Here is a 20,995-nt window from a genome sequence, read left to right on the forward strand (position 1 = left end):
TGATTGGTCAAATGTTGCTAACCCCGCCCCTTTTATGTGAACGTGCACATAACTAGATAGGGCAAAGCTGGCTTGAGTTAACGAGTTGATAACCAGCGTCGTAGGACCGCTTAGCGAGAGCGCGTTTGTTTTGGATTAGGTGCGCCGGGTAACTCAAACATATCCAGGTTATGTTGAACCGGCTTCGTAGTACAGGCCTCTGGAAGTACATTGAGCTAAATGAAAAGTTTTTTCTTCTCCGTAGTAAACTGCTGTCTGGAACAGAGCCCACTGAAATATTTTCATGGTATTTTGGCCTCATGGGAAATCTACGCTTTGATTTGGTCACTCCCCAGTGTCTGCTGGAGGGGTACGCCTGCATGCCATGACAGGATTAAAGGACAGATACACACTCAGTGTAGACTCTGTATTCACATGAATAAACATGTGGGTTTGTGGACTGAATTGACATTGTTGAGAGGCAAAGGCTTCCCTGAGGACATCACACTGCTGACGGCAAAAGTCATGTTTTTATTACAGAAAACTCTTCTTTACAAAACACAACACATTTCCAGCTACACATGTTCTATAATTCAACCAAATATCACAATCATCAAAAAACACTGTACATCATTTTAAGAAGCTCTCTCTGTATCACAGAGGCATTCTGGGACAGGAACCACAACCTGATGTCCCTGAGCAGAGAGGAAAATAACACGTTTTATTGTAAATATCATGTAGCCTACTGTAGCCTATCTACATGGGGACATAAGAGAGGGTGGGCTACTGTGACAGCCACGGCACAGTGTTGGCTTTTTCACATAAAATAACATGTATTAATAAATTAAGTCTGATCATTTGATCACAGGAAATGAAACATCTTCTTTCGACACGAGGAACACGACACGTTTCAGTTCTTGCTTGGCACGAGAGGCGTAGAGACTCAGTTCAAGCTTTGGCACCGCTGAGGAGTTTCCTCATGACCTGTTTACATGTTTACAGTCACAAGCATCTACAATGCACCAGGTGCAAACAATCTTCAGTGACTCGGACAACACAATGGGAATTGGCTATGCTTCATGTTTTAACCTGGTGTTTTATTGGTTTAAGCAAGTGACTACACAGCACTGTATTAGAGGGAGGTACCTGAACAAGCCTTAGTGTTAGCATGCTTTTATTGTTATGCATTTACTGTTTGAATAGTATATGTTTGTGGCAAGAGCACCCTGAGGCTATCAATCAGGGTTTCATTGCACTCTAAAGTTGTCAAACTCACGATGCACAGTTTCAAATCGATTTCCAACCCGGTGCCTACATCAACCACAATGCAACTCGTCAGAGATTCAGGCGTGTTAGAGTATTAGCAGCTAGCATTGGGCTGAGATGAGGAGTGGGCTACAGATCAGTTTCCAACTCCTTTTGTTTGCCTTTTTGAAACTTGTACAGAAAGTGACATCACTTGAGGCAATTTGTTAGACATCTCCCTCTGAAGCTGCAGTCTTTTACAAATTATTTTCATTTATGCGAAAGTATTCACAATTACCTGTAATAAGACTTGATGCTTGAAATGGTTGGATTTCACTTTTAACACAACCACCTGGCATCACTCACTCATCAGTGCTGACCACTTCCAAACCCATTCCACGGAAATTATTTAAATAGTTTGTTACATCCTCCTTCAAATTAAGTGCTTTAAAACAAGTAATATTCAGCTGCTTTTTGAGACGCTCCTTCTCAAAACTTTTTCTTTTGGACTTTGCAGTTAATTGCCTTCCTTTAACGACTTAACATCACTAAGTAATATCAGTGGTTTGATCCACCAATCAGGACTGCTGTTGACCATTCAGCGCTTCACACTTGAATCTCAAACATGCCAAGCCTTAAGCTGTCTTCCACAACGATCACAGGTCAGATCTCATAAAAGATTAGTTTCTCCCGTCTTGTAGAGAGTTTAGCCTCCAACTCTTTCATATATTGTCCTGTAAATGCCTGGAGGACACACTGTCATCACAGAGAGAACAGAGCAGCTCTCAGTTAGAAGGTCTCTCCCCTGCTCCCCGGGCCCCCCCCCTGACCCGGAGCCCCTGCCGCTCCATGATGTTCCACAGCTTGCGCAGGTTGGACTGGGTGATGACATCATCAGGTTTCAGCTGGAGAGCACGCAGGTAGTTGGCCTCCGCTTCCGGAAGCTTCCCGTTCAGGTGGAGGATGGCCCCGAGGTTCATCAGAGCAGCCGGGTACTAAGAGAGGGAAAAGACACCATGAGAACAGGGGCAGAGTGCTGCATGATTACATTACAGTCAGTTGTGAGGACGTTCAGGGTTACTGCACAGGAATACCACAACTGTGTTCACCTTTGAATCATCTGTCCGGGCAAACTATTTAAAACTTGCCCTTCTCAGCTCCACATTGGACACAGACAGTTATGTAAGACATAAACATGTTTTAGGACGCTTGCCAGTTTTTATTTAAATGGAGAGTGGATTAAGGAAAGGTCTCTGGTGAAATTAGTTTAAGGCTTAGAAAATCTAATATGCATTCAATTACACCTAAGGCATGGCCAAAGACAAAAGGACATCCTTTGGTAGTGCCACAGTGGACAAATGGGTACAGATTGTCTATGGCTGGGAGTAGTTTTTATGTAATACATGTTTCTTTCTGGAGTCCTTTAAAAAAAGAAAAAAAAATACCATATCAACTAGTTGCCAAATTAGACCATTTGACCATCAATAGTGTACCAGTTCACAAAAAAAACCCAGGTCACAGACATGACTCTACACAGACCCCTTCATAAAGCAGTCGGCAGCTCATCAGCGGACCTGGCCCGGGTCTCTGGCCCGCGTCCTCGGTGCCTGACATATTCTTAGCAACTTGGCAACTACTTCACAGATTTTCTCTTCCCAGACACAACTGTGAGTCTCTTCTCAACATTGATTTTTCCCTTGTTTACATTCCACTACTCAAAAGTGCCTGTTTTTCTCACCTCATGTAACAAATGAATGCTTGAGGAGCTGGAATATTTCAAGAACACGCTGGAGAGTTCCGTAATGAATGCAGAGAGGAGCTGCAGTGCAGTACCAACGCTCTCTTTTCATCCAGTCGGGTTGTTTTTTTCACCTAGTGCATCAAATGAATGTACCAAGCAGTTACATTTCAAAGTGCTCCAAATCCCTTGCTCTGTACCAGTGAGAGAGCAGCTGAAACATATTGTACTGAGCTAGATAAATGAGCGTCCCTTTGCCATTCTAAACAATGAGCTGATATGCAATACACAAACCGGGCTTCATCATCAGAAACAGAGCCTTGCCTATGCTCTGTGTACGGGAAGGCAGACAGAGTCATTGAGTAAGGCCATTTTTTACTTTCTTTTGACTGAAACGACTATATATAACGTTGGGTTGCTCTTGCATTAATACACAGTGATCTAAGTTATTACACATGTTGGATATACAGTATTTTGTAAGATAGCATCTGCCTGTGGTAACTCTAGAGATGCACCCTGCACTACTGTAAACCTTTATCATATTATCCTAAAAGTTATATAATCCTTAAGGATCCCTTCCACCCCTATGAAACACTCTGATTTGAATAATTTCTTACTGAAGTTGAATTACGCTGTGAAAAATCCTTCATTGGAAACTCCAAAATGTATAACTATGCAAATATCTTTTGTTTTGATAGTTTCAGGCAAAAGGTTGCGCACCCACTCCCCGGCAATATAACAAATCACTTGCGTGCCTTGCTCTAAAAAGAACCTGTAGCACGAAATAAGATTGTGGATGTAATTATCTTTTTACTAAAAAATGTGTGCGTTTGTTTTGCTGCCCTGTAAACAGATACATTCTCTTCTGTCATATTTCTGCCAGTGTAGCTGCTCAGGAGTGTTTGATGTTACAATACTTTATGCTTGCTGTTAACACGGTAACCACAGCTATTGCTAAATAAAAAAAGACTCACATTTTAAGGGCAAGAACTTGATATTAAAGGAAAAATAACCACAATATGTCATCCTTTTTAGACGCAAGTACCGTATGGTGTGTATACTGTTGCATGAGGACCCCTAGAATGACCATTTCCCAAACCATTGTCAGTAAATATAGTGGTGCAAATAAGCATTTCAGTCAATGTGTGCAAAATGAAAACTATACTTGCACCTTTTCCTGTAGGCACACAATCGTTGCCTTTCCTAACACGTAGAGAGTAAGAGCTGAATCTTTCATGACTCGAATGCTTCTGGATTAAGTTGATGTTTGAGAGACTGACGTGGGCAGGGAAATGTCAAGAGGTGCTTTACTTTGAGACAAATGACAAGAGGAGCCCTTAGCGTGTCTGAATGTGCACATGAATGCTTCTCGACTGTGAATGATAATGACTGACTTGGAGATTTTCTTCCAGAATGAAATATATACACATGGCTAACCAAATTGAAATGGACAACCAGTATTCTTCTATGGATTTACTTATGGGCTTAAACAGGATATAAAAAGACAGGCAGACCTAATCCAAAAAAAGGCAGATGTTTTAAAGCAGTGATTCTCAGCCAGTACTGTTCAGCTGTTGTCAGTAGGTGTGAAGAAACATTTTAAAGGAGCACATTTAAAATAAAAATAAATACACTTGAACTCTATGTGTTGCCATTGACAGTGTGTGAAACCAAGAAAGCAAGCCAACAGGGAGTAAAGTTAAACAATTGAAACTGTTAAATAAAAGTCCTATAATGGATACATGGTTGAAATAGCTACAGTAAGTAATAGAGTAGAAACAGAAGCCAAGGATAAATGGTTACAATTATGGATAAAATAATAAAGAACATAGTTATCTAAAAGTAACAAATATGAAATAGCAGTACATGTTTGCTAACATCATGGTAGTTGGAATAGAGAATATCTCATAATGAGTAGTAGTAGTAGTAGTAGTAGTAGTACAAATGCAACTTGTTTACATTTGCTTTGTTTTATTTGACTGCATGTTATGCAATAAGAATGTTCTTAAGAAAATGTAATATCAATTGAATCCACTATGTGTTAGTGCCATCTTAAGACTTGTAAGCATATCTTGATGGTTATCAGGATAATATGGTTAATTGCGGTATAGTGACCAGAAAAATGGTGATTTGACATTTACTTTCTCCTATGTCTACATTAGACAATAAAAGTAGCTATAAAGGGTGCGGTAAAATAACATTAGTTACGTTAGTGAAGGGCATGAAGATGGAAGTGTAACGCTCCCTCCTGAATGCAGTGGTATCAGTAGTCACAGAGCAGACCCTCACTGAGCACACTAACATGACAGATGACTGCAGGAAGTCCTGTCAGAAAGCACAGGGGTCGCTATGACTCCCCCTCCCAGACCCTGTCCCTCTGAAGGACTGACTGATACTTCAACAGGATATAATAGCCATACCTTCCTCCACCACATGTGCTGACTCTGAGAGACATGATACCCTTCAAGGCTCTGTTACACTATACTGTGATGATCAAGTATTTACTCTGAAGCTGAATGTGTGAACTGAAAAACACCGACGGTAACACAAGAGCTCTTCTCTCTTCTCTCTCTGGGATCTCTGTGTTTGCATGAGAGCATCCAGGCACCGGTTCACAGCGGTGAACGGAGCATAGTTTCCATTTCATATTCCCTGTTTGCCAGGAACAACAGTACTATAAAATAATGTCAGAATGATGAGTAACACGTAGCATGTTGTAAATTGAATTTACAGTGCAGGCGTGTGTGTGTGTCGTGTGTGTGTGTGTGTGTGTGTGTGTGTGTGTGTGTGTGTGTGTGTGTGTGTGTGTGTGTGTGTGTGTGTGTGTGTGTGTGTGTGTGTGTGTGTGGTGTGTGTGTGTGTGTGTGTGTGTGTGTGTGTGTGTGTGTGTGTGTGTGTGTGTGTGTGTGTGTGTGTGTGTGTGTGTGTGTGTGTGTGTGTGTGTGTTCATGATATGTGCTTCCATGATATGTGCTGGCAGGCCCACCAGCCCAGGTACTCACATCTGGTCTGAGGCCTGCTGCTCGCTCGTACTGTCTCTCTGCTGCCTCATTCAGACTGGCCTGTCTATAGGGAGGAAACATGGAGAAACAAAGAGTCAGAACACAGATTAGATTAATACACATTATTACACTTAGCTCATCATACTGTATACATGACTCTGTATTTGCTCTAAAAATGCCTCAGTGGTGACCCACCTGTCGCGTTCTGGTTGATCTGACCAATTTACTACTTTGATCAGTCATACATATTGTAATTGACATCAGATTGCTTCAAGACCTTATGATATCATCCAGGCATTTGAACATATAAAATTGTTGATTACCACTTTCAGTGAATTCTCCGTGGTTTATTCAAGTATGTAACGGCCATGATGTCCCGTGTCAAAAATGACCTCACTAGTAAATTAATGAGTAACCATAGATTATGTTCATCCGTCAGATAGGACACACCAAGATTGACAAACATGTTCATTTTGGAATAGATTTTCAGTGTCTATTCTTTGTATATTCACTGCAGTTATTCATGTAAACCAGTAGTCTCAGACATTGTTTACAGCTTAAAAGGGTGTTAAAGGAAATGTGGTGATGATAAATGCTTTTTATGTTAATGTAAGAGCAGATAAAACCGACGGGTCAGATTTGACCGGGAACACCAAAGTAAAGGAGAAAAACGAACGCGACAGGAGGGTTAATGGATAATATAATATACTGCATCTCCAACTTTGAACATTTGGATTACAAAAAATCTAATATGCCCAATCTCTTGCACAATACAGATTAATCTTTATTTAAAATATACAAGAGCAGTTCACGATCCTTTCTGCTTTTTACCAGTGGCCATCAGTGATTTCTTTACTTAACTGTGATAATGTCGGTAAGATTTCATATTGGGGCATTGATTTCACGGCTAGGACTTGCTTTACTACTACGACCAGCTTACTGCCGATGCTTTACTTATTATTTATCAGTGTATCATGAGGAGAGATGTTTTCATAATGCACAAACTAGAGTCTGCCCTTGCATCGTACAGGTGGTTTCATGAGGATTCAACAGTTCATCTGATCCATACATTACATTTGATCCAAATAGTTCAAGAACCGGACGTTGCAGTGCCAAAGTTAATAAAGTCAAGGAAACCATTCTTTCCCGACATGGTGATTCATATTTATAAGACTGTGACTCAAGTAAATGATGCCTTAAGAACCCTCATGCAACACTTTATCAGGGGTTCACTGGAGTTGATGACCAGCTATCAGTCATCATCTTAGTGTGCTTCCTTTGTCTTTGTTTCTTTAGGAAATGTAAATGAAGGTTCAGGAAGTCTGGTTTGAAGCTGCAGCTACCTGTTAGATAAAAGATCAAATGTTCTCATGTTTGCTTCAACTGTTACTACATCCTGACAGCAGTTCGTGAGACTGACAATCTGTGAAAAATCTGGTTCCTCTTGCCTCATCCTCGTGCTCCTGGAGCCTTTTTTAAGATACAGCACACACAAGGAGAACAACCAATCAGAGATGAGGTGTCTCAGTGTCAATCAGTGCTTGTTAAAAAACGATTAAACTGTCCAACTTGGCAGCACTGATCCCAGATCACAGATTAATCAAGATGATGTTATTGTTGATCCTATTTATAGAAAAGAGTGAGGCAAATGCTTTTTATATAGATGATCTGTCTCATGCACTACTGTCAGGATATAGTGACAGTTTTGGAACATGTAGAATAGGTGAGAAAAATAGGCATTAGGGTTTTATCCAAAACAATGAAATAACAAATGCTTTGTTAGTGACTTGGTAAACAAACATTTAAAGTAAAATGATTCCTCATCCCCTGATCTTTATTTGATTCCTTCTCATAGTCAGTCAATATCTGTTGGTCACATTTATTATCAGCAGTTTCAGTTTCCAGCTGCTGACAGTGTGTCACATCCATCAAACTCTAATCCTTATGGGTCTGGATTTATGTCACGGTCAGCCTCACATGAAAATAACCACTTAGTGCAGAATGATCTGTCATTTCGATTTTCACTTACTAAAACCAAACTCTAGCCAAACCCTGAGACTTTCAACTTGAACAAATCCTCTGTGCTGTTGCATTGAGATGAATGCTAGAGAGTAGTAATGACTTTTCCAGATATATAGAGCAAAAAGGAATGAAGTCACATCGCGCCAATATTTCCTTGAGTTGCTGGGAATAACACGTTTTAAGACTTATACGCTGTCTACGCAAGTGCTTGCCAATTCTTTACGGAAAACTCTCTGATGGCATCTTTACAAGACTTGGACTCAGACATCACTATGATGGACTGAAACGGTACTGCTGTTTATATATGTAATACATAACAGCTTTTATGGCAACAATTTTCATAGAGAGGACATTTACTATACTATAACATCAGTATAATTCATATTTCAAGGATGCCTATTAAATGGCAGTGGTTAAGAATAAAGCCACAAAGTCTGTAAAAACAGGAGTTGAAAAACCTCAACATTTCTTGACATACACGATCATTAGACTTTCTGTACTGTGTGCTTTTTTTCCAAGTGGGGAAACTCCACTTGCAGAGGGTGTTTTTATAAGTCAGCAGTTTAGCCAACCTGAGCATGTGAGCCGCGCTGAAGACCACATCAAACTCTGATTGGTCCAGCTCCGCCGCTCGCTCCGCCATCTCCGCCGCCTCGCTGAGACGAGACTGCTCCAGGAGGAACTGACCTGCAGAGAGGGGACGACGGAGAAAGAGCATTTATATTTCTGGGTAGAAAAAAAACATATTTTTCATGATTTGTACCCATGGTATGTCCGTATGAAAGGCAGTGTCGTTCTATTGGTTGGTTTGTCCAACTATTGGATCACTTAATGTTGATTTTTGTAAAGATATTTACAATTGATCCGCTATGGCCAACAACAGGGTAACATTCACGTTTTTTTATTAAAATATCTTGATCACTTTTGTATGGATTGCCATTCAATTTGGCATCCGTATCCAGGGTGCCAAGAAGGGGAACACTTATGAATGAAGTAATAACACTTTTTTGGAGCATCACAAGCAGGTCAATTAACCAGTAAAGTATGTTTACATCTTTTGGATGAATGGCCACAAAGGTTTTTACAGATTTTCACGGTTCCTAGATGACTCCTGGTTTTGGTTATCCCATGAATTTATTTCCTGGGCCACCATAACGGGCCACTCTTTTGGTTATAATTGACATTTGAACCACTTTTTAATGTCAGTATCCCATTTCATAGCAAGTCATCTATGACTGCAATATATTGGGGATCCCTTGACAATGAATCAATTAATAATCAGAAAATGTAAGCATGCTAACACGCTCAACAAACAAGGCAAGGATATAAGTACGATTTGCAAAAGCGTTTAGAGAAGCTCTGACAGACAGGTGGACATCTGCTGAGAGGCAAAGGAAGAGGAATGGGGTGAAATAAACAGTCTGTAGAGTAATACAGGAAATGCAACAAGGAGAGACAGTGAGAGAAATGTGGAAGGATTCTTTGTCTTGCTGGATGATGTTTGAGAGCACAGATGAGATGGAGGTATTTCATCTCCTGTGCGAGTCCGGCCACCTGGTGCTGCACCCACAATCCTCTGCCTCCTCACTGATATAAATGAACAGCAGATCTCGGCTGCAGATGTTACCGAATGTAGGAAGTGGAACGGGAATTAGGGTTCATTAGAGTGCGTCTGTTGTCTTTTCTTGAACTAAAATTCAACTGAATTCACATGCCAAAAACAAGGCATTGGACACCAAAGCAGAGTTATTAGAAGCGGGTCATATTAGGGACAATAAAATGAGTGACTGTGAACAATGGCAGGAAAGGGGGCCGCTTCTTAGCTATCACCCTCTGTGTCCTCGCTTCCTCGCACTCTCTCTCACGTGTGTGTTTTGTGTGCATCCGTTGTGTTATAATGTGGACAGATAGCATCACTCCTTACACACTCACACCTGGAGCTCATCCAGTGAACCCAGGATAGCTAGAGCGGCCAGATGTGCGATAAAGGAGTCGACCGGCCCAAACAAACATCACCTATAGCATGAAGCTACAAGATAACATTGAAAAAAGAAAAATTGCCAGAGAGGGAGAAAAATAGTTTAAGGGGAAACAGCTTGGTCCATAGACAGCAAGGAATGCCTCGCCAGGGACCAGGCTGAACTAGAACGCGGAGATATCCAGAGAAAGCACCAGGAGGGACGGAGAGAGATAAGGAAGAGGAGACGCAGAATGGTGCTTTGGGACAGATTTCATTTCCTGTGAATGAATATCCTGATGATAGCCACATGGAGCTGCAGGATGATATGAAGAACTGCATTAACAGCAGCACAAGCGGAACTCAGTATCATGTTGTACTCTATCTCCCCAATGGTAAACAGTGTACTCTGATCCTTTCCCCACACTCACAGATAGCATACATGCATGTTTGTGTGTTTGCACCATCTGCAATATCTCAAACAGCACAAACACTCCTAGCACTGATACCAACACTAAGGACAGGATTGTATGAAAGATAATATTTTTGAGAACATTTATAAAAACAGCACGGTCTTTGACACTTCCAAATAATGACCGCACTGATTTGATTATTTTCCTTTATCAGGTTACATGAGCTATGAGCTTAGACCAGGGTGGTTTTAAGTTTTAAGAGGACCTGGTGCGTTTAATGACTCTGCGTCTGACATTACAAAGTATAGGTCTGGGATAAGAGTCTAAAGACCCTAATGATTACCTGAGTACGGCTTACTGCAGCAAAGCCTGGGCATTACAGTAAAGCTTAAAGGCTGCACAGATGTTTGGATCAGGCAATCAGGCAAGTTGTTAGAAAAGGAGTTCACATTGTATTCACATAGCTCTGACAACCACAAACATTTTGAGGTCATGCATACTGTATATTTATGATTTAATGTGTCCAACAGGCTTTGCTGGAATTGTTTTGCAAGGGAAACCTTTGATTTCTGTTCTCACCGTAGTGCATGTAGCAGTTTCCTTTAGTTGGGTCCAGCTGAATAGCTCTCAGAAAGTAGCTCTCTGCTTCGGTCTTCTGCCCCTAAAAGGAAAAGGAAGGAAATCATTGATTACAACTGATATTCAAGTTCATAATTAGTTCCTTGCAAAAGCTTAGTTCTGCCTTTCTGCTGATAAACTGCCAAGATAGAATAAAACACTATGACATTATTATTATTCAATACATTTAACAAAACACAAAAGCCCAATAAAATAAAGAATGGCAGTTATATTTTATAGTTGACTTTCTACCCACACTAGTTCCACTTCTTTCAATGATCTAACTGCAAGATCTCAGTCTTTCACAATGTGTTTATCGCCCAAGACATCACAATGACCATAACACATATATTGTGTATCTCTAGTTAGAAATGATAGTGGACGGGATACAATGTGAAAAAATACTTAAGTTGAATATCATCAGTGTATGCAACACAAGTGTATATCATGAATACAGCTGGACATCTTGTGCATCAACTGTTCACAGGCACACACAGCTACACACAGGTAACGGCAGGGAACTGCTGCTCGTAAAGAATACAGTACACCACTTCACATGCCTAGCCATACCTTCAAAAGGTGTGTGTGTGTGTGTGTGTGTGTGTGTGTGTGTGTGTGTGTGTGTGTGTGTGTGTGTGTGTGTGTGTGTGTGTGTGTGTGTGTGTGTGTGTGTGTGTGTGTGTGTGTGTGTGTGTGTGTGTGTGTGTGTGTGTGTGTGTGTGTGTGTGTGTGTGTGTGTGTGTGTGTGTGCCTGCAACCACACTGAGAAACATATTGCTCCTGTGTGCATGGAGCTCTCTCCACCTCTTGTGTGTCATGCTTCCATATTGCCAATGGACCAAGAAATGAGAGGACTGGACCTATAAGCTTTGCTTCATTACTTTTTTCCCATACAATCCCAATGGCTCCAAATGAATGAGCGAGGATCAGGCCTCGATGGCTTATTTCACATTTTCTTTGGCACTTTTCTCTTTGAATTCAATGAACCCTTTTCCCCAGACATCCATCAGAACTGAACTGTAGTCCATGTATGAAAGGTTTAAGGTCAATGTTAATCATGTTATTTTGAAACACTATCAAAAGACAATTTTGTGGTGTGCTCTTTTTTCAACTGATGTATTGCTGTGTAAGTCAGTGCTGAATATATCTAAATGCACAGCTGAGTTCAAATTCATAACTCAGCTTAGTGTGGACAGACCACAGCTTCAACACGCCACACCCATCTGACTGCAGCTTTCTGACAGATAGCAGGGCTCTAATGTTACACTGGACTTATTATTAATCACTTTGACCTTGGGGAGTAATGAGGCTACATTAGTGGCTTAAAGTGCACTTGTTATTTGCTGAAGGATGTGCACGTGCTCAACACTATCAGGTTGCAACTTTAAATATTGTGGATTTAAGAATGGGGACTTTGAAAGTTGATGTGTACTGCTCAAAAGTACACGTCGGGGGTAAACCAAAGTACAAGACTTCAGTTTGACCTTGTCTGTATAGTCGATTGACTTCGGCAAAAATGTAGCTGGTGGAGTGATTCAATAAGGAAGGAGAGTAATTGCATTATAAGCCTGTCCACTGGCCCATTGTCCGGGGTCCATCCAATCTCCTGTTCCTTAAGCCCTGTAGTACTGGAAGGGGGCCTCTGAGAGTCGGGGCCCTGCGTGAATCAGCAGTGCTGAGCCTGAGGGGGGGGGCAGCAGATGTCCAGTCACACCGGGCCACTCTCATCTGAACCTGTTCTTAACGTGAATGTGTGTGTGTGTATCCTCAAATCTTTCAACAAAGATAGGAAATGATCAGAAGTTGCAGCTGCAGCTCTGTCAGACCCTGAAGGTTTCCTCAGCACCCAGGCCTGAGGAAGGGAAGGGGGCCAACATATCTGGGGGGGGGGGGGGGGGGGAGACAGTTCAACTCCCACATCTAAACTTGACTCAGCTGTGAATACATCTGTAAGCGCTGTTTTTGTTTTTGTGGAGTGGTCGAGGTGGTTGGAGGGCGGGAAGTGGGAGCTTTTCCTGCACAGAACAAACATCGGAGGGGGGGGGTGGGGGAAGGTAACGTTTGGGAGAAGTTTTGTGCCCTTGATGTCTCCTGGGAGGGATGGAAAACACAGACAAATCTGGAACTCATCCAAACACAGAGGGATAGCTTTCATCCAGACGCACTCTCCACGTCTGCGACCTTCAGAAGAGAAATGATGGAGCTACTATTTGGCTTTTTTTTTTTTTTTTAAAGCTATTTGGCATCAGTCCTAGATCAGGGTCGATCCAAGGCCACCGAAAAGGTATTAATCGCTTCTTTCATTTCTTCTTTCTCACTGTGTAATCCTCTTTTCATGCGACTAGTCTGGCTAGAGGTCAAACACTATGGTCATGAATGCATCACAACTCCTCTAGCTGACTTCTGATCTGGGGGGGAGAGCTTGTTAAGCATGCACCTCTCAGAGTGGGGAGCTCACACCTCATAACAATTATCACAGTTCTCCAGGCTCTGCAGAACAATCGATTGCGTGGGTCCGCCTCGCTCCTATAAGTCGCTCAATATGAATTATTCATTACTCATCAGGTCCCGTTTAATTAAACTCTGCCAAGTAGTTAACCACTGCAGTCAGAGACAAAGCCTGGGCTCACCTCATGATTCTCCCTGTGTGTGTGTGTGTGTGTGTGTGTGTGTGTGTGTGTGTGTGTGTGTGTGTGTGTGTGTGTGTGTGTGTGTGTGTGTGTGTGTGTGTGTGTGTGTGTGTGTGTGTGTGTGTGTGTGTGTGTGTGTGTGTGTGTGTGTGTGTGTGTGTGTGTGTGTGTACTCACCATGATGGACAGCAGTTTGCCGTACGTCAGGTGTGCAGGGATGTGGTCCGGCTTCACCCTGAGGGACTCTCTGTACCAGTGGCCTGCTTCCTCCAGCCGGCTCAGCCTCATGTACGCCTCTCCTGAAAACAACAACACAGAGCAGGAGGCAAGATTAGTGTTTTAGGAGGAAAATGTAAAGAAAACGTAGGACATTAAATGAATAGCCTTAGGCACAATATGCACAAGTGTTGCATTATTGGTGCACAGTTTCCTCTGGGTTTAAGATAAGATTAGATGGACCTTTAGAGAAATTGAAGAGTTATAGAGAGGCGAAGTCCCTCCCCTTCCGGTTGAGCTCCATGGGACCTTATTTCGGAAAAGTTATGCATTGAAGTCAATGGAGAGAGAAAGATTATCTTTTGATCCCGTTTGAATTGTGCCACGAATTACACATATGATGTTTGTCAATTTAAAAGATAATTTTACAAGTAAAAAAAAAAATAATGTGTCGTAAAACTGTGAAGTAACACTTTTTTTGTGTGAAACCGCTCAATGACCTACATCTCCCGTCTCGCACCACACACCAAGACGGCCGTCATGTTGGCACATTTCACTTCTTTCTTTCAGAATGAGGCGAAAAGTATTAAAAGAGGTGAAAATCACTACAAGTCTGGGCATGTTGAGAGCTGTACATACACAAAAGGGGAGTTAGTCGGTTCGTAAGAGCCAGCATGCGGGACCGGGATTCTGGGATTTGTAGTCTTTCTAGTTGCGTATTTTTCATAGTCTTATATTTCAACAGTTTTACAACAAAGTGTGACTTTTTTGACATGGAAATTATTATTTAAGATTGACAAACATCATATGTGTAATTCGTGGCACAATTCAAACGGGATCGAAAGATAATCTTTCTCTCTCCATTGACTTCAATACAAACTTTTTCCGAAATAAGGTCCCATGAGTCCCACCGGAAGGGGAGGGACTTCGCCTCTCTATAGCAACAACAGAAAAAGACAGAGACCCAAATAGTACACAAGGGATAATACAATTAAATAAGAATAAACATGGAGTAATAATTTGTATAGAATAACAAAAAGGACATGATTTATCTCTATAAACAGATATCTGCATAAATGCACTGGAAACGGATGTTGGTCAGCATTGTAGTTGAATTTGTAAGAGTCAGAGATGAATTGAATTATGAAACAATGTATGTTCTTCCTCTAAAAGAACAATTGTTGTTTAAAACTCTGAGATTGTTTGACCTGAGGACATGCTGTTGGCCCCTGGGGTAAAATGACAGCAGTTTAAACAAAGAATCCCCTGGACATCGCACTAAAGCAAACACTTCACCCCCCCCCCCCCCCCTGCACCTGACAAAACTCACTTCCCTTTCTCATTTCACTCGTCCTAGGAATACTGGAAGACATCTATTTGTAATCTCAGCTATGCCGTCAGGATGAGCTTCCAATAATGTCATTAGTGTTACAATAACAGAGGGATGGACCCCCTGCAGTTTGCCTACAGAGCAAACAGGTCCACAGACGACGCCATAGCCCTCACCCTCCACACTGCCCTCTCACACCTGGACCCGAAGAACAGGAACATATGTGAGAATGCTGTTCATTGACTACAGTTCAGCATTCAACACCATTGTGCCCTCCAAGCTGGCCATCAAGCTCAGAGACCTCGGGCTCAACAGCGCCCTCTGTGACTGGATCCTGAACTTCCTGACGGGCAGACCCCAGGCAGTGCGGGTGGGAAATATCACATCCTCCACCCTGATTCTCAACACCGGAGCCCCTCAAGGCTGCGTGCTCAGCCCTCTCCTCTACTCCCTGTTCACTCACGACTGTGTGGCCACACACAGCTCCAACACCATCGTGAAGTTTGCTGATGACACGACCGTCATCGGCCAGATCACAGACGACGACGAGACGGCGTACAGAGAGGAGGTCGAAAACCTGACATCTTGGTGCCAGGAGAACAACCTCCATCTCAACATCAGCAAAACAAAGGAGCTGATTGTGGATTACAGGAAGCAGCAGGGAGAGGGACACGCCCCCATCGCCATCAATGGGACTACGGTGGAGAGAGTCAAAAGCTTCAGGTTCCTTGGGGTCCACATCACTGAGGACCTGACATGGTCTCTTCACACCACCACCATCACCAAGAAAGCTCGACAGCGGCTCTTCTTCCTCCGCAGGTTGAGGAGGTTCAAAATGGATTCCAGGATACTCTGCAACTTCTACAGGTGCACGATAGAGAGTATCCTGACTGGCTGCATCACGGCCTGGTACGGCAGCTGCACCGACCTCGATCGTAAGGCTTTACAGAGGGTGGTGAAAACTGCACAGCACATCACCAGGACGGAGCTGCCATCCATGGAGCACCTTTACTCCCAGCGGCTCAGGAAGAAATCACTACGGATTATCAAAGACCCCCATCACCCCAGCCACAAACTGTTCTTTCTGTTGCCGTCTGGCAGACGTTACCGCAGCATCCTGGCAAGGACAAGAAGATTCGGAGACAGTTTCTTCCCGCGGGCAGTGAGACTGTTAAAAAATTGAACTGTTGAAACAACATCAAACATTCAACTGCTACTCAGTAGTATGTATCTAATACCTAATATATATATATCATTCCAATAACTTGTATATAGACTCATACTGCACTATTCCACATCATAACTTTATTTCATTTTTATAACTATTATTATTTTTGTATTGCTCATGCTCTTATTGTTATTATGTTATGTTATTATGTTGCATTGTTGGAGAAGCCTGTGACATAAGATTTTCAACTGCATAATTACTCTGTAGCTATGTCAGATTGACAATAAAGAACCTTGAACCTTGAACCTTGAATGTGATTTATTGCGCGGATTAGCTTCAATGCTCTGCACCAGGACACTGAGTCTGCAGTGTTGGATTCAAACAGGTGCTTCAAGTCCTCTCAAGGGTATATTCCAAGCTCAGATAATATGGAAGACCAACATTTAGAAAAGGAACAAACATGTCAAATTCATCACTGAAACTCAAGCCAAGCATGTCCGAGGTCTACATTGTTTTACGATATGAAATACTTATGTTCCCTAATTAAAATAAATGTAAAATACATTTTAAAAGCAAATCGCACCACATTTTGAATCCTGCTATTTCAGTTTCTGCATTTAAAACAAAACGGGGACTTACCCATCATGTTGAACAGGCTGTGTGGTGCAAACTGTTTGGGCATTTTCTGTACCGCTTCCCTATAAATAGACAGGGCCTCCTGGGATGGAAGAAAAAAAGTTAGCAAGTCCATTGTTTGCATCGCATCAGCATAATACCCTTTTGTAATTGATGAGGGTCGATTACTTTGGGCAAAACAGACTTTCCTAGTTTCACATAGCACAACAATTAAAAGTTAGGTTTTAAAGCTGAAAGGAAAACCCAGACGCACTGACCTCCTGATGGCCCTGTTCGTGGAGCAGTTTTCCCAGGTTGTACAGGCAGCTGGTGACGGAGCTCTTGTGGGCGTGGGGGTCCTTTAAGTTCTCATCAGGGATGTCGGCACAGGTCAGAAAGGTGCGCTTGGCCTCCTCCAGGCTGCCCTGGTTCATCAGGATGATCCCCGTGTTCAAGTAGGCTGCTGTGAGGAGGGGGGGAAACTCATTATAACCTGCCGTCCAAATGATATTTGAATACGCAGACTAACAAAAGACAACAACTACATTTCTGTTAGGAAAACCAAAAATGTTGATTCTATATAACGCCAACTTTTTTAGATCTGTTTTGATATATGTGAATATACCAGTAAAAACATCATTGGTTGAGTATTTTATATTGGAAAGATGAGGGGGATCTACCAATAAAGTACTGTAAGATGGCGCTGCAATAATGAAGCAAAAAGAAGACAGGCCAGAGGTCAAAGGCAGATTAGACTACTCAAATAATAGTAGGTAAGACATCGAAATTAGGCTAAAAGGACATTTGAAGATAACGTATTAACTTGAAAAGTCTAGAATCTGCCCTTCCCTCCCTCATAAAAGTGTCCTTGGTACAGTAAAAGACAGTCCCTCATCTCACATGCAAGCACTCGACTGTGAGATTGAATCTCATCGTTTCACCGTCAGGCTGAAATAGCCTGAATATGCCCCTCCAAATGAGCATGTAGAAAAAAACCTGTCTCATTCAGCTTTGAAATTGGGCCATGATGCTCATCCGATTACGGAACCTCATCTCACTTATAATTAATAATGAATGGCACTATATACAACCACTGCTACAAAAAGAGACTCTTATTTTAGGTGTACTTACATGCCAGTGTTGGCCGACTCCCAATGGCCAGTTTGTAATAATGCAGCGCTTCAGAAAGACGTTCGTTCTCCTGCAGCAGCAAGCCACTGATAGACCAGAGAAAAGCAACAATGTGAGACATAGTACACCAACAGCTGCATAAACAAGGATTTGCATTGTTTTTTGAAATCAGTGAAGGTTTACCCAAAATAATTGCAAAGTGATGAATGAAGCTGAGAAATAAATCATCAACACTGGAGCAGCTTCTATTTCCCTTATCAAACATATCAATACATGAACTGCAATATACCAAGCCATCAGTGGCGGAGGAAGAACTCCGATTTGTTACTTGAGTCAAAGTAGCAAGTTTAAAAGTACTTTGTTACAAGTACAGTAAAAGTCTTGCATTCAAAATGTTACTCAAGTAAAAGTACAAAAGTATCGGCAACCAAATATACTCTAAGAAACAAAAGTAAAAGTACTCATTATGCGTAATGGCCCAGAATAAAAAATGGTGTATATTACATTGCATTGCATTTAGCTGACGCTTTTATCCGAAGCGACTTACAATAAGAGTGTATATAGAGTTACCATTATATGTTTTTATCAAAACTTGTCAATATAGAGCTAATTTTAATAACTTGAAATAATGCTGCTGGTTATCTTAACCTATAATGTCAAAGTTAATTAAATAATTGATTTAAATGTTGTATTAGCTATTAACCTGAACCTTAAGAGTAACTACAAATCTGTCAAATAAATGTAGTAGATTCAAAAGTACAATATTGGCTTCTAAAATCTAGTGGAGTAGAAGTATAAAGTAGCATAAACTGCGGATACTCAGGTAAAGTACAAGTACCTCAACCTTTTACTTGAGTAAATGTACTTTGTTACTATCCATCACTGCCAACCATCCACCATCCATCACATTCAGATAGAACCTCAGCTTCACAGAGTGCAGAAACACCTTCCTTTGGTCTCCCTGCTGCCTATGTTGCTCTGCCAGCTTCCTGACAGCTAAGACATGAGAGGAGCAGAGGAGAGAGAGTCAGCATGAGGGTCTGCTGTGAGGGTCTGCCACCTTTCACTCTGTGCTGCAGGATTGGAAGTGGCTTTGTGTCCTCCCCCAGGCCCCACAAACCAAAACGAATCAAATCAAAGGCAGAAGGTACAAAGAGCCACCTGGGAAGTTATTTCCTCTTTGTCACACTCTTGCATCACGCTTAGCTCTGAGTCTCACTCTCCTCTCTCATGGTTCAGATCTATTTTCTTTAAGTTCTTCCTGTCTGTCAGTACTCCTTTTTCCTTTTTTCCCTTGTTGCTCTGCCTCTGCAATCTCAAGTGATGGATGGCAGGAATCTGAATCTGTTCGTGTCACGCCTTTGCAAACAGGAGGGAGGTAGGGGGTGGGCGGGGGGGCTCTTTAACACTCACAGGTTATACAGCATGTCAGCCATGTTCCCTCGGTGGTGCAGAGCGTTTCTGTACGCCGCCTCCGCCTCCGCCATCTTGCCCTGGTTCTTCAGAACGTTCCCCAAGTTTCCCCAGGCTGCAGGAGACATGTGTCAGTGAAAGGGTTGCACTTTCAGGTAAACACACTTTTGGTATTGATTTCAAATAAATAATAAATAAACCTTTTTCAACTGAGGGCCGACTTAAGAATCTAAAAAATGTTCGCGGACCACATTCAATGATAAACAATACGGAGGCTAAATCAAGTTCTGATTGGTCAATTCAGAACATGTGACACATTGTTAATCCAGTAGTACAGACCGCTGTCATGGACTGTAATGACCGTTGCAAAGGAGGGTCAAGAAAGAGAAAGGAATAATGAAATGTTTCCACACAAATCATAATGTTTTGCAAATGATTTGGCGACCCACTTGCAATGCGTTCGCGGCCCACAGGTTGGGAACCGCTGCACTAGAGTATCTGAATAATACACATTATAAAGAAAATTATTTAATAAATTGAATACCCTACAATATACAATCTGACTAAGCTAAAGAAATATATTGAAATATACCACTGACACATATTGGCATTGGATACACATCCCTAATCTGAGTTTCCTAGCCTACCTTTAGCGGGGTTGGCACAGATCCCTGACCTGTAGAGATTCTCCTCGTTGCTCCAGTCCCTGTTTCTCTGAACTGTCCTGAGTCCGTTCAGCAGCACTAGTCCCATACAGAGACCCATCAGTAAGGCCCTGCAGCCTTTAGTCCTCAGTCTGATGTGTAATGTCCGTGCACCAGCAGCAACCAGTAAACAGAAGCCCATACTGGGGATGTACAGCACCCTCTCTGCAATCACAAAACCTACATAAAAGAAGAGGTTTGTGGCGGGGAGGAAAGGCAATGAGAGCATGCCTAATGAAAACAGGACTAGGTGTTGTGTGGGGGGGAGGGTCGTCCGTGGGGGGCATTGGTGGGGTCCTGCTGACCCGTTCAGGGTGGTCTTTGGCGGCCCCTGGTCTGTGTTATGGTTTGTGTCGGGGGCATGGCAGCCATTCCCATTAGTGATTGATTTCCCATTAGTCACATAGGCTTTCCCATTGGTCTCCTTGGCTTTAGAGGTGGGGCCCTGAAGGCCAAACAAGCCCAGGAGGATGAATCCACCATAAAAGGCAACAGTGTGAAGGTTCCTCCAGTCGGCCAAGGACCTGACCAAGGGCACAGCGTCCATGGACCAATCAAAACTTAGCCTGTCGGGGCAGAGCAGCAGCCAGGCGTTGGCGACCGGCAGGTGGAGGAACGTCAGGGTTCGAGTGAGGAAATGTGGCGAGTCAGCGGCCGGGTTGTCAGAATTGGAGAAGTTGGGAGGCTTGTTGCCCATCCAGTAGAGGCGAGCCGACAGCAGGACCCCCCCCCAGGAAGCAAGCACGCAGAGGCTCAGCAACACACTGACGTTCTTCTTCTGGAAGAGAGGAGCGGAAAAGAGTCATGCTACAGG

At 42.5% G+C, this 20,995-nt stretch overlaps 1 protein-coding gene across 2 annotated transcripts in view; it reads right to left on the bottom strand.

Moving 5' to 3' along the window:
* Positions 1-492: 492 nt before the first annotated feature.
* tmtc2a (transmembrane O-mannosyltransferase targeting cadherins 2a) overlaps positions 493-20,995 on the bottom strand; it is a 57,353-nt gene continuing 36,850 nt past the window's right edge. For both annotated transcript variants that reach the window (XM_034133252.1, XM_034133253.1), the window contains 10 exons: positions 20,125-20,959; positions 19,478-19,592; positions 18,065-18,150; positions 17,212-17,396; positions 16,958-17,036; positions 13,782-13,903; positions 10,936-11,017; positions 8,559-8,673; positions 5,965-6,028; positions 493-2,219 (listed from right to left, as the gene is read on the bottom strand). In XM_034133252.1, the coding sequence (XP_033989143.1) occupies positions 2,010-2,219; positions 5,965-6,028; positions 8,559-8,673; positions 10,936-11,017; positions 13,782-13,903; positions 16,958-17,036; positions 17,212-17,396; positions 18,065-18,150; positions 19,478-19,592; positions 20,125-20,959 (1,893 nt within the window). In that variant the 3' untranslated portion in view covers positions 493-2,009. The remainder of the gene's footprint in view (positions 2,220-5,964; positions 6,029-8,558; positions 8,674-10,935; positions 11,018-13,781; positions 13,904-16,957; positions 17,037-17,211; positions 17,397-18,064; positions 18,151-19,477; positions 19,593-20,124; positions 20,960-20,995) is intronic.

The sequence above is a fragment of the Trematomus bernacchii genome, unplaced genomic scaffold (assembly GCF_902827165.1).
Source record: "Trematomus bernacchii unplaced genomic scaffold, fTreBer1.1, whole genome shotgun sequence".
In the NCBI taxonomy this organism is placed as follows: Eukaryota; Metazoa; Chordata; class Actinopteri; order Perciformes; family Nototheniidae; genus Trematomus; species Trematomus bernacchii.